At 34.3% G+C, this 14758-nt stretch overlaps 1 protein-coding gene across 8 annotated transcripts in view; it reads left to right on the forward strand.

The window, feature by feature from the left end:
- The window catches only part of NBEA (neurobeachin), a 683574-nt gene that overhangs the window by 264214 nt on the left and 404602 nt on the right, over positions 1-14758 (forward strand). For all 8 annotated transcript variants that reach the window (XM_042952224.1, XM_042952367.1, XM_042952503.1 and 5 more), the window contains one exon: positions 769-895. In XM_042952224.1, the coding sequence (XP_042808158.1) occupies positions 769-895 (127 nt within the window). The remainder of the gene's footprint in view (positions 1-768; positions 896-14758) is intronic.

Consider the following 14758-nt stretch of genomic DNA (forward strand, 5'->3'; position numbering starts at 1 on the left):
ATATAGACAGACAACGCACACACATCCACATTTTGTATGCCAGCATCTGAACTGGGCCCACTGTACAGTTTAGATTTTGGCAAATAGATGCTATACAAAGGTTGTAGCAGAAATCCCAGTAAGCAATTCAGCTTTATGGGATTAGTGTGAGATAAGATAATATTCAGGAACACTAGATGTCCCTCAACTCCACAGCTCTTTAATGTACTTACATGGTGTATTATAGAAAACTCTGTTCCAAAGTGGCATCTTCATATCGTTGAGGAGAACTCATTATTTTAAAATCAGGTACAATTATGTTCATTATAGCCCTTCTGAAAGCAATCATTGTATCAAAGTAAGCATTTGATGCTGCAGTGCCACAAATTTATGCTCAATTTATTGTAATCTGTATCTTAGTACACACTAAAAATTTATAATATAGAAATAAAAACATAAATTTTTCGCATCTGAATTTGAATTGTTTTATCAGCCTCATTTTATCTAAAATTATTTTCATTTGTTGGTGTCTTTTATTTATACCCCGTTTGTAATATGTGGTTCTGTTAGATTAGTATAAGTAAATAAACTGGGTTTTAATGCTACAGCTATTGTTTATACTCATCAAAAGTTATTAGTGTACTAATGGCCAAATGACTTTTTATTTATTGAATTCTGTTTTGACATTCAGATGAGTAAATCTTCAAAATCAGATAGTAATGATATAATGAAAATGGTTTTGTTAAATAAATTTATGTTTAAGGCTAAAAATTATTATTTTGGGAACAGGTGCCGTGGATTCAGGGTCCTCCTCCTCTTCCTCCTCTTCTAGTTTTGTAAATGGTGCTACCAGCAAAAACCTTCCAGCTGTACAAACTGTCGCTCCAATGCCAGAAGATTCGGCCGAAAACATGAGGTATACATAACTACTTGTTTATACTCATTTTACAACTCCACCCCTAAACATAGTGAAACAATACACAGTAAATACAAAGGTAGAGTTAAGAATTCTTGAAAATGGTTAGTTATGAATTTTGTGACTGCGTTTCATAATTGTATTGTTTTGTTATTTTTGGCTAGTTACACATTGTATCAAAACTACTTACTACATTTCAGAGCCTAAATAGGGATCCTGAGTGACTTTCAGACATTGACTTTGCTGAATTTATAATCCATTGTCATATAACATGCTACTATTTTCAGTAAAAACATGCACAAATGGTGACATGATAAAGTTGTGCATCTTTGCCGTGGCAATGAGAAGTTTAAAATACAGACTTTCAAAATAACTCTGCAAAGTTACATGTAATATAAAATGTATGTAATTGGAACTTGAATAAACATTTTCCATTACATGTACAGTATTATATATTGCATATATATTGTTCATTTCATAAACAAATGAACAAACATTACCTTTTTTATCATGATTAATAGATAAAAATTATTTATAGTAGCATGTCACGAAAACTCCTGCAAGAGGCTAGTCTACACTCTTAGAGTTAAATTGCACACACACAGATATGTGTGTGTATTGACATTTCAAATTCAAGTATGACACAAATACAGAGTGTACAAGCTCAGTGAAACAATGAAGACACTCATGTTACCATCACCCAAGTGAAGAAGTGTAATGTTCCGGGTACCCCAGAAGCCCCACCTTGTGCTCATTTCCAGTCACGAATCTTGCTCCTCTTCAGATTCATAACCCTGACTTTTAATACCAGGTTAGCTTTGTCTTTCATGAGTTTTATGAAAATGGAATTGTAACGCATATATTCTCTTGTCTGTAGAGTCTTTTGTTCTGCATCATATTTGTGAGATTCATCCATGTTACATGTGGCAATAGTTTGTTTATTTTTATTCCATCTTTATTCCCTTGTGGGTGGATACTATAATTTATTAATCAATTTTACTGATGATGGGCATTGGGATTTTCTAGGTTTAGGCTATGACAAATAATGCTGCTTTATACACAATAATGCTGCTTGTACAGTACTCTTCGGTGTACCACACATTTGCATGCACATCTGCTGGGTAAATAATGTGGGGTAGAGTGGAGTAGTATCGGTTTTATCAGATAATGCCAGATAGTTTTCCAAAGTGGATATGAAAGTTGACTACCTCAGCAACGTATGAGCGTTCCTGTTTCTTCCTATCTTTAACAATACTTAGTACTGTCACTCTTACATTTTAACCATTTTGGTGGAAGTATCTCCCTGTATTTATAGTTTGCATTTTCCTGTGATTCATGGGGTTAAGCAACTTCTTACGTATTTATTGGTCTTTTGGTTTTACTGGTTTGTGGTTTGCTGGTTTACTGGTTTGTGGTCTATTGAAATCTCTTACCCATTTTTAAAAATTGAGTTGTTTTTCTTCTTGTTATTAATTTGTAAGGCCCTGTCCCTTTGAAGATTATATGTCATTTGTATATATATCTTCTTTCTGTGACTTTTCTATTCATTTATACGAGCTGTTTTGCTCCACAGAAGCTGTAATTTTACTAAAAATCTGTCAACAAGTGCTTTTTCTGTTGTAGATGAAACCTTTGCCTACATTTCCCCCACCTTATCTTTTGGCTGCTTTGTTATTTTTCATATTTAGATGTGTAGCCCATCCAGAATTGAGTTCTGTGTATTTAATAAGGTGGGAGTGATATGGATGTCAGGATGACCCAGCATCATTTATTGGAAAACCTCCTCTTTCTTCCCATGCTCTTCTGTTTCATCAGAAAACAAGTGCCCCTTTATGCTGGGTTCCAGTTTGCCACTCAGTTCTTTGTCTGTGTATTCTTGTGCCATTCTGTCATAGTTAGCTTTAGGTTTAATAAAGATCTTTATCTGGTTGAGTAAGGTCTTCCCATCTTGTCCTTTTCTTTTTCAAGGAAGTCTGAGGTATTCTTGATACTTAGAGTTTCTATTTAAATTTTAGAATCGGTTTGTCAGTATCCGTATTTTAAAAAACTTGCTGGAGTTTTGGCTAGGAATAGAATTCATAGATCTATTGCAACTATATCGATCTCTATTGCATCTACAGATCTCCTTCAATATTGAAATTTTCAGACTATGAGCATCATATATTCCATTTCTTTTTAATTTTTCTAGTAACAGTATTTACTTTTCTATGTAGAAGGCTTACATATTTCCTATTTGATTTATTCTTAGCATGTTAATATTTTGTATTTGTATTTTTTTCTCTAATTTCCAAATCAATGTTATTGAGACCATTTGTGTATGTTGTTTCAACTTTAAAAAAACCTCATTCAAGTGTACCTTTTACTGAGTTTTGATTGGTTTAGGTACCCATATAACCATTGCAATCAAGAGATAAAATATATCCATCACCCCAGAAAGTTCCCTTGTGCTCCATATGTAATTCACTCCATCTTTGCCTCAGGCAACCGTTTATGTGCTTTTTAATATTGTAACTTAGATTTGTCTTTTCTAGGGTTTCACATAGATGGAATCATGCAGAATATGCCTTTTTGTGTCTGTCTTCCTTCACTCAACTTTTGAGATTCTGAGACTCATCCATGTCTTTTTGTTTATTTCTGTGGGCGTTTAATAGTCTGTGGAACTTTGAGTACAAGTCTTGTATTAGACATAACGTTCTCAGGTAGACAACTAAAATTGCGGGTTGTATAGTAAGTATATGCTTACCCTTCTAAGAAAGTGCTATTTGCAAAGTGGTTGTATCATGTTATATTCCTGTCAACAATGTATAAAAGTACCCTTTGTTCTGTATTGTTGTTGACACTGGTTTGGTTAATCTTTTAAATTTTATACTTTATAATGACCAGGTAAGCATATCTCACTAGGTTTTATTTTCGATTTTCTTAATGATTAATGATAGGAAGGTGTTTTGTTTGTTTTTGTTTTTTCCTGTGCTCATGGGCCATTGAAGTCTTTTGCTTTTTTAAAAAAAAATTTCCTTTTTGAGATATAAGAGTTCTTTATATATTCTGAATATATGTCCTCTGTCAGATATATGCATTGCAAAATTTTTATGTTCCATTTTATATTTTTATTTTGTTAAAACTAGTAAGAACAGGAACTTTCTAATTTTAATGAAGTCCATTGTTTCAAAAAGTCTTTTCTATTCTGGTTTGTACTTTTGTGTCCTAAGAAATCTTTACCTTCCTGAAAGTCATGAAGACGTTCTTACAATTTCTTCTAAAAGTTTTGTAGTTTTTAGCTTTTGTGATTAGGTCTGTGATGATCCATTTTCACTTAATTTTTGTGTGTATGTCGAGATAAAAGTTGAGGTTTGTTTTTATCCATTTTTATAAATCACTGTTTCAGCATCATTGAATTACTTTGGTACACTGGTTTAAAATCATTTGCCCACCTATGCCTGAATCTATTTCTGGCCTCTGTACTGTTACATAATCTGTATGGCTGGTCTTCTGCCAATACCTCCTGTCTTCATTTACTGGAGCTTTATAGTAAATCTTGAAAGCAGGTGGTACAAGTTTTCTAGCTCTGTTCCTCTCTACATTTGCTTTGACTATTCTAGGTTATTTGCATTTTCACATAAATGTTAGAATTTGTTTGCCAGTTTCTAACAAAACAAAACAAAACCTGCTGTAGTGTTAAGTAGGATTGTGTTGAGTCTTTAATTAAATTTAAGGAGAAATGATGACTTAATATTATTGAGTCTTCCAGTCTATGAACATTGTCTGTATCCATTCATTGAGATCTTTAATTTCTCTCAGCACCTAACTGTAGTTTTCAATCTAAAGATCTTATGTTTACTTTTTACTTTAGATTTCCAATTTTGAGTTAGAAGCCAAGTAAAAAAGTAAACACTGTATGTTTTCATTTATACCATATGCAAATAAATTTATCTTAACACAGTAAATTGATGATTGCCTGTGTCAGTTATACCTTAGTAGAGCTGAAAAAAGAGAAATATTTTAATTGTGTGTTGATAGTGTATAAAAAGACAATTTATTTTTGCATATTTGACCTTGTATCCTGCAGCTCTGCTTGATTCACTTAATTTTAATAGACTTTGGTAGATGGTTTAGAACTTTTGTCAGCTCAATAATTCTATCTGTAGTTTCCTTATTTTCTGTGTGTAAGATAGTGTTATTTGTAGCTTTAGTGATATTTATCCTTAAATGTGTAAGAATTCACCTGTGGAGCCATCTCTAAATGGAATTTTCTTTATGGAAAAGTTTTAAATTACAAATTAAGTTTCTCTAATGGGCAAGTGATTATTTAGATTTTTTGGTTTTTGCGGGGGGGGGGGGGTATTTTTTGGCATCAGTTTTGGTCATTTGTGACTTCTAGGAATTTAGCCATTTTATCTAAGTTGTTTGATTTAGTGCCATACAGTTTTATTTTTTTGTTATTTTAAAATATTTATAGGATCTCTAATGGTGCTTTCATTCCAGATTTTGTTAATTTATGGTTTTTCTCACTGTATCATTACTAGAATAGCTATTGATTGTTCAGTGTTACGATTTTTCTCAGAGATTAGCTATTAGCTTCATTAGTTTTTTTTCTGTTTTCCATTACACTGAATTCTGGTCTTATTAATTCCTTTTCATATATTAGTAGTTTACAAGCTATGACCCATGAACTAAATTTGCCTGCCACCAGTTTCTATTAAAAATAAACTTTTATTGGTATATAGTCCTATCATTTGTCTGTATATTGCCGTGATTGCTTTCACATTATAGTGGCAGTGTTAAGTTGCTGTAATAGAGAAAGTATTGCCTAAATGCCAAAAATATTTACTCTTTCACCTTTTAGAGAAAACATTTGCTGACCCTTGCTTTAGATCATTGATTTTAGATATCTCTTCTTTTCTAATATGAGCTTTTAAAGTCACAACTTTTCCTCTAAGGACTGTTTTAGCTTTATTATATAAATTTTCATTATAAGGTTTTAATTTTCATTCAATATTTTTTCTATGTTTACCTACAATTTAGTCATTGACTCATAGGTGTCCAGAGGTGCATTTTGACATTGATCTTTTCTTGCTTAAACATAACGCTCTGAGATCCATCCAAGTGTTGCACGGGTTTTTTGTTTGTTTCAAATTTTTATTTAAATTCTAGTTAGTTAACATATAGTGTAATATTGGTTTCAGGAGTAGAATTTAGTGATTCATCACTTACATATAATACCCTGTGCTCAAAACAAGTGCTCTCCTTAATATCCTTCACCAATTTAGCCCATTCGCCATCCACGTCCCCTCCAGCAACCCTCACTTTGTTCTCTGTATTTAAGAGTCTTATTGTTTACCTCCTTCTCTTTTTTCCCTTCCCCTGTGTTCATTTGTTTTGTTTCTTAAATTTCACATATGAGTGAGCACGCATGGTATTTGTCTTTTTCTGACTGACTTATTTCACTTAGCATAATATGGTCTAGCTCCATCCATGTTGTTGTTAATGGCAAAATTGCATTCTTTTTGATAGCAGTAATATTCCATTGTATCTGTATACCACCTCATCTTTATCCATTCATCACTCAATGGACATTTGGGCTCTTTCCATAATTTGGCTATTGTTGATAATGCTGCTGTGAACATCAGGGTGCATGTGTCCTTTGAATCAGTATTTTTGTATTCTTTGGGTAGATATCTAGTAGTGCAATTGCCAGGTCATAGTGTAGTTCTATTTTTAACTTTTTGGGGAGTCCCCATAGTGTTTTCCACAGTGGCTGCACCAATTTGCATTCCTACCAGCAGTGTTGTACATTTTAATAGTTTTCTTCCATTTGTATTTCTTTTTTTTCTTTTTTTTTTTAATTTGTATTTCTTAGTAGTATTCCATGGTATGCATCTATGACAGTTCATTCAACTATTCACCCACTAAAGGGCATTTAGTTTTTTTCTAGCTTTTGGCTTTTATGAAAAAAAGATGTAGTGAACATTTGTTTTTACGTAAGCATATGTTTTCATTTCTCTGGGATAAGTGACCAAGAGTGAAGTTACTGAGCTTTATGGTAAATACCTGATTAATTTTGTTAAAAGAAACTTCTACCAGCAATGTACACATAGTCCACTTTCTCTTCATTTTCACCAGATTTTGGTGTTGTCTTTTTTTTTTTTTTTAAAGTCATTCTGCGTGATAGGTATGTAGTGATATCTCATTGTGGTCTTAATTTGTCACTTTCCTAATGGATGATTCTGAACATCTTTTTGTGTGCTTATTTGCCATCAGTATTAAAATGTATGTTCATATTTTTTGCCCATTTCATAATTGGATTGCTTTCTTGATTTTAAGCCTTGAGAGTTCATTATATTTTCTAAGTACCAGTCCTTTTTCAGAAATGTAGTTGACGGTTATTTTCTTCCGCAGAGTGGCTTCTTTTAAAACACTTAAAAACATTGTTTTTTTTGTTTTTTATTTCAGACAGAGAGCACAAGTGGGAGAAAGGGGCAGAGGGAGAGAAACTTAAGTAGGCCCCACACTCCACATAGAGCCCAATGCAGGGCTCGATCCCACAACCCTGGGACTTCAGCCAAAATCAAGAGTCAGATGCCCAAGCAGCTGAGCCACCAGCCACTCCTGGACTGTGGCTTCTTATTTTATCCTTTTAATAGCGTCTTTGGCAGAGAAAAACTGCATTTTTATTGTAGTCTAACTTACCATGTTGTCATGTCTAAGAACTCTTCACCCCTCTGAGTCCTAAAAATTTTTTTCTTACATGTTTTCCATTAAATTCTATGACTTCATAAACAGTTTTACTTTTAAGTCTGTGACTCATCTTCAGCTAATTTTTGTATAAGGTATGAGGTTTATGTTGAGGTTTGTATTTTTGTCCATGGTTGTTCAGCACGATTTATTCAAAATCTTTCTTTATTCCCAATCTTTATTCTTTCTCATGAGGCATGCTTTTAGGGTATTTTAAAGAGAGTCTAGAGGGGCCTTTATTCTTGGGCTAATTTTGTCACACTTAGAAAGTGTGCTGGGATTTCTCCTGAATGCTCAGTGTATTTAATGAGGACTCTCCATTCTGGCCGGAAGGAACACAGACACTTCTCAGCCCTGTATGAGCTGTTAGGAAATGTTTGTGTTATAGCTCCTTCATAATTGTTCTTTCCTCTGGATTTGATCTATTCTAACCTTTGGAGCTTTCAAGTGTCACACATATAGATTGTTATTCAGCCGAAGACTCAGATTATTGAAACTGTTTCTCTTTATAATTCTTTCCTCTTGGATGGAAGTCCTCCAAATTCTATCCACCTTGGCCTTCCTGAACTACAGTTTTAGTCTTGTCAACCCAGAATGCTTGCTGGATTCTATAATTGCCCTAATAGGGGAAATACCTCCCTGCAGGAAACCTGAATGATGGTAGGAATCATTTCGTTTTTTTTTTTCTTTCCTCAGGGTTTATGGTCTTGTGCTACCTGTGTTCTCTGAAAATATTGTTCTCTGTATTTTGTACAATTTTCTAGTTAATAGTGTGGGAGGTAACTCTATACCATCTTATTGCTCCAAGGTGAAAAATGGAATTTGATATTTTTACACTGTAAATTATTTCTTTTATAAAGTGCATTTTTAAATTGTTTGCTGGCATATATAATCCATTGTGGTATATTGAACTAATATCCTGAAACATTTAGCTACTTATTATTCCTAATTATTTATCTCTACTTCTTTCATTTTAATAAAATCTTTTTAATGTTTATTTATATTTGAGAGAGGTAGATAGAGACAGAGCATGAGCTGGAGAGGGACAGAGAGGGAGACACTGAATCTGAAGCAGGCTCAGGCTCTGAGCTGTCAGCACAGAGCCTGATGCGGGGTTCAAACTCACAAGCTATGAGATCATGACCTGAGCTGAAGTCGGACGCTCACCCGACTGAGCCACCCAGGTGCCCCTATCTATAGTTCTTTCTAAATGAATATATATGTACGTCGTCTTTTCATCTTAGAATATTGGCAGTTGTATCCCCTGTTACAATCCTTAAATCTTTTTGTTTCTTTTCCTTGTCTTCTAGTACCACCTACTACCTCCATTGCAATTTTCTATAAAAGTAGTTAGAAAAAGCATTGTTTTCTTCATCTCAGATGGAAAGCTTTGAACATCATTAATTATGATGCTCCTGTCTATTTACTATAGATACTTTTGTCACATGTAAGACATCTCTTATGTTTATAATTAGCCAAGAATTGCTGTGACTTACCTGTATTGAATTTTATTGTAATTAAACAAATTTCTGCATACTCCTTTTTCTGCTAATGTGGTCTATTAGATTGATTTATTTTTTAAATGTTAAACAAACCTTGAATTTCTAGAAAAAAATCAACTTTTTCTTTGAAAAAGCCATTTTTCTCTTTTGAAGAGTTTGTGTGAGATTATTATTTTTTTCTAAAATATTTGCATACTTCACAAGCAAAGACATCTGATTCTGGTCTATCTCCTTTTCTTAAAATTTTTTTTTTAATGTTTATTTATTTTTGAGACAGAGACAGAATGCAAGTGGGTTAGGGGTAGAGAGAGAGGGAGACACAGAATCCGAAGCAGGCTCCAGGCTCTGAGCCGTCAACACAGAGCCTGATGCAGGGCTCGAACCCACAGAGTTGTGAGATCATGACCCGAGTGGAAGTCAGACGCTCAACCGACTGAGCCACCCAGGTGCCCCTGGTCTATCTCCTTTTTAGGGAATGTTTTTAAATTAAAATTTCAATTCAATAGCTACAGCTCTTCCCAGATTTTCTATTTTGTCTTGTGTCAGTTTTGGAAGGTTCTGTTGGCATAAAGTAGTTCATACTATTCTATAGTTTTTTTTTTTTTAACATTCCTGTCATCTGTAAGAAAGTCCTTCTAACAATTCCTGATATTCATTATTTGAGTCTGCTTTCTTTTTGGCTGCTTTCCTTCCTTCCTTTCTAGTCTTGGTAGTGATTAATCAACTTTATTCATATTGTTGAAGAAACATTCACTAGAGAGAAGTAACAAGAAACTGTGAGGTTGAGGGTTATATATTATTATTACTAGTTTTCCTTAGTGCAGAGGTTCATAAACACCAACTTGCAACAGAGTTACGTGGAAGGCTTGTTAAAACATGTACTGCTGAGTCCCACCCCAGAGTTCTGATTCAATGGATTTCTGGAGTGTGAGAAGTCCCCTGGCAAGCTGGAGATTCAGAAAAGCCAATTTATATATTTCCAGTCCAAGTCTAAAGGCTTGAGAACCAGAAAAACTGATGTTATAAGTTCCAGTCTGAAAGCTGGCAGGCTCAAAACCCAAGAGGAGCCAATGTTTTTGTCTGAGTCCAAAGGCTGGAAAAGACCAGCATTCCTGCTCCAACTGTCAGGCAGGAGGAGCTCTCTCTTACTCAGCTTTTTGTTCTATTCATGCCTTCAGCTGAATGGATGAGGCCTATCCACATTAGGAAGGTCTACAGCTTTAGTCAGTCTTCCCATTCAAAATATTAATCTCATCCAGAAACACCCTTACAGACACACCAGAAAAATATTTGACCAAATATCTGCATACCCTATGATCCAGTTAAGTTGATACATGAAATTAACCATTACACTAGATGATCTTGATCCTGCTGGTCCTGAGAACACACTCTGAGAAACAGTGTTTTAAGTAGTCATCCTCCAGATTGCAACATTAATTCTTAGTTTATCTAAGTCGTCTTCCAGGACAATGCATAGATCTTAGTATAGTTTAACTTCATTTACCCCCAATTTTGCAAATACACTTGTACACCTGTACACATGTTTGTGTGGATGTAAAATTTTAAACCCCATAACAGAGCATAATTACTATTTTGTTAGTCAACCTCTATTTAGATTTACCCACATGGTTATCATTTTTTGTTGCTCATCATTACTTTCTGAAAGTCTGATTTCCATGTGGTATCATTTTCCTTCATCTTGAAGAACACCTTTTAGTATTTCATTTCATGTAGTCCTGCCACTTATGAATTCTCTCAGTTCTTATTTGACTAAAACCCTTTCAAATTTACCTAATTTTTTTTAATAACAAATTTGAGCCAGTATAAATTTTAGGTTGGAGTTGTTTTCTTTTACTGCGTTGAAAATATTCTTCAACTGTTTTTGGGTTTTGTTCTTTTTATGCTTTCTTTACTTTTTTGCCTTAAAAAAAAACCCAGAAAACTTTTAGTCTTGCTGCTATTTCTATGCTCTTATCCTGTCTTCCCCACCATTGCTACCTGCTTTTAAGATTGTCTCTATCTTTGGTGTTTACCATTTGAACTGTGATATACTCAGGCTCTGTGGTTTTTCTTGGTATTTATCTAGCTTGGGCTTGCAAGAGCTTCTCAAGTCTCAAATTTGTTGACTTTCATCAGCAGCTGGAAAATTCTTAGCCATTACCACCTCAAATTTTGCTTCTTACTCATTCTTTTCTTAGGACTTGAATTATGCATATATCAGATATTTTCTTTATTTGTTATCTATTTATATATATTCTTTCTCATTCTCTAATTCTGAGTATTTTTTTTAACCTTAGTCCACTTTACTAATTCTCTCTGTAGTTGTTTCTAATCTTCTAGATTCTGAAATTAGTAAGTACTAGAATTTCCATTTGATTTTTTTCATAGTTTTTCTCTTCCAATTGTCTATCTTGTCTATAATTTGCATGAATATATGAGACATAGGTATTTCAAGTCTTGGTTTCATTATTGGGCTTTTGGACTATATGTATGATTTTGTGTTTCTGTTAGTATTGGATAATACATTTTTTTCTAATGTCATTTGTTTTAATTCTAGTGTGAAGAACCTGGTATATGAGAGATTATAAAGGTACAAAATGGTGGACTTTTCCAGAAAAAAATTACATTTGTTTCTGGTAGGCACTATCAATTCTAGATAACATAATATAGTCAAGGTTATAGGGCTTAGTCTTTTTTCTGGTTTACTACTACTCTAGGATGTAATTCTGTAGGGTTCCAACTTGAATCATAAGGATTTTTCTAAGTTCTCCCTGCCTTTGGTGGGTCCTAAACTTCAGTTTTTCTCCATAAATTTGTTAAAAGTTTGTTCAACTGCTGAGTCATTAAACTGCTTCTTCTAAACCATGTCCATATGAAAAAGGGGCCCAAATGCCAAAATCACCTCTTTTAGGATTTCTTCTTTTTAAGAATCATCATCAAATATTTGGTCCCTGCCTTAATGTTCCATTACTCTTAAAGAGGTATTTTTTCTTTTGGTTTGGTTTCTGTCTAGTTGTTTAGCTGTCCTCAGCAGGAAGATCAGACAATTAGTAACAGTGAAAATCCAAATTATTTTTATATAGCTAGTTTGTTTATTACCATATATTAAATTGAGTATAAGCATTGAAATAGCTTAGTTTTATTTTTTAATCACTACTTTAAACTAGATTATGCCATATCCATTTATTTTGTCCCTTAATTACATCAAGGGCAAATTTGATTTTCTTATAATCTTCAAGCTATACAAAAGATTAGTCAAATATAATGTAAATTCTAATATCTCATCTAATAAAAATCTCTTCAGCTCTTTCGCTGGCTCTTTTTATATTAGGGTCTAAATGGCATTTCTCTTTCCTGTCTTTTCTTCAAACTTATCTATATTTTTACTCTTAAAGTAGGGTTTTCATAATGTGTCATTGGACCCAGCTTTTTTTTTTATTGTCAATTTGACAATTGACAATATATTTTACATTTAATGTTATTACTGATATGGTTGCATTTATATCTATCAACTTGCTACTTGTTTTCTAAAAACTATTATTTCCCATCTTTTTTTACTTTTTTTATCCCTCTATTTCTGCTTTCTCTTGGATTAATAGGGCATTTTTTGTATCATTCTTTTTTCTCTTCAATATTGGCTTATTGTTTATTCAGCTTTAAAATATTTTTGGAGCTGCCCAAGGCTTACAATAAAAATCCTTAAATTATTGCAGTCTTTATTTATTTTTTTATTCTTTTAGTGTTTGTTTGAGAGACAGAGCAAGCGGGGAAGGAGCAGAGAGAGAGAGAGAGAGAGAGAGAGAGAGAATCCCAAGTAGGCTCTGCACTGTCAGCTCAAAGCTCGACACAGGGCTCGATTTCATGACCCTGAGATCATGACATGAGGTGATATCTAGAACCAGGTGCTTAACTGACTGAGCCACCAGGCACCCCTAAATTTTTATAGTCTTTAATAGTTTTATACTCTTTCATGTGTTGTGTAAGATTCTTATAATGGTTTACTTTTACTTTACTTTTAATTACTCTGTCGTCCTTTATGGTTTACTTTTAATGGTTTACTTTTAATTTCTCTGTCATCCTTTATGTTAATGTTGTCATATTTTACCTTTATATGTCTTTTTAAGAAACAATGCATCACTACTCTTTTTGCTGTGTAAAGTGCATTATCTTTAGCACAATTAAAAATAAATGAGTTTAATATTTACTCTTATTTATCATTTCTAGCCTTCTTAGTATGTTTGTAGAAACATAAGTTTACATCAGGTATTATATTTCTTATTCTTGAAGAACCTCCTTTAAAAGTTCTTGTACTGCAGGGGTGTCTGGGTGGCTCAGTCGGTTAAGCATCTGACTTCGGCTCAGGTCATGATCTCCCTGTCTGAGTTTGAGCCCCGCGTCGGGTTCTGTGCAGACAGCTCAGAGCCTGGAGCCTGCTTCCGATTCTGTCTCTCTCTATCTGCCCTCCCCTGTTTGCATTCTGTCTCTGCCTCTCTCACAAAAATAAATAAACATTAAAAAAAAAAAGGTCTTGCACTCCAAGGCATATACATGGATGTCTCAGTTTTTGTTTCTTTGGAACAATTCTTCTCTGCCTTCATTTTTGAAAGATATTTTTGTTTGTTTGTTTGTTTTGGCCAGAAATAGAATTGTGGCCAACATTTTTTTGAAGTGGATTTGAAATAGATTTCATGCCACTGTCTTCTGGCCTGCCTCTTCCTGGTGAGGTCATTTTTTTCCTTTTTCCTCTTTGCGTGATGAGTCTTTATTCTCTGAAAGCCTTCTTTAAATTTTTGTCTACTTTTGGGTTTCAGTATTTTATTATGACAAATATAAGTTATTAATTAATTTTTATTTTGCTTGCTTCCTGGGATTCTTTTTTTTTTTTTTAAGGTTTATTTATTTTTGAGAGAGACAAAGACAGAGCTTGAGCGGGGGAGGGGCAGAGAGAGAGGGAGACAGAATCGGAAGCAGGCTCCAGGCTCTGAGCTGTCAGCACAGAGCCTGATGCGGGGCTCGAACCCACGGACAGTGAGATCATGACTTGAGCTGAAGTCGGACGCCCAACTGACTGAGCCACCCAGGCGCCCCTTTCCCGGGCTTCTTGCATCCATGGTTTGAGAAACTTAATCATTTTGGGAAAATTATTATTCATTATCTCTTAACATATTTCTTCTGCCCGATTTTCTCTCTCTTCTTGTATTAGTTTTTTATTGCTACCATAATCAATTGCCACAAATTTAGCAGCTTAAAACAATACTCATTTATTACGACAGTTCTGGAGATTAAAAGTCCAACACAGGTCACATTGAAAACCCTGCTATTTGCAGGGCTGCTTGCTTGCTGGAGGCTTTGGAAGTAAACCAGGTTCATTCAGGTTGTTGGCAGAATTCAGCGCCAGGCCACTGTAGGACAACAGCCCTGTTTATTTGCCAGTTGTCAGTCAGGGCTGTCCTTAGCTCCTAGAGAGTCCTTTTTCTAGTCCTTGCATATGACCCCTTCATTCAGAACCAGTGACAGTGTATCACATTCTTCTCACACTTGGGACCTCTCTGGCTTCACCTTCTGACATGTCTTTCACGTCTTTCTCTTCTACTACAACTCCCTGATGCCACCAAGAGGGTTTTCTGCT

This window comes from Panthera leo, chromosome A1 (genome assembly GCF_018350215.1).
Source record: "Panthera leo isolate Ple1 chromosome A1, P.leo_Ple1_pat1.1, whole genome shotgun sequence".
In the NCBI taxonomy this organism is placed as follows: Eukaryota; Metazoa; Chordata; class Mammalia; order Carnivora; family Felidae; genus Panthera; species Panthera leo.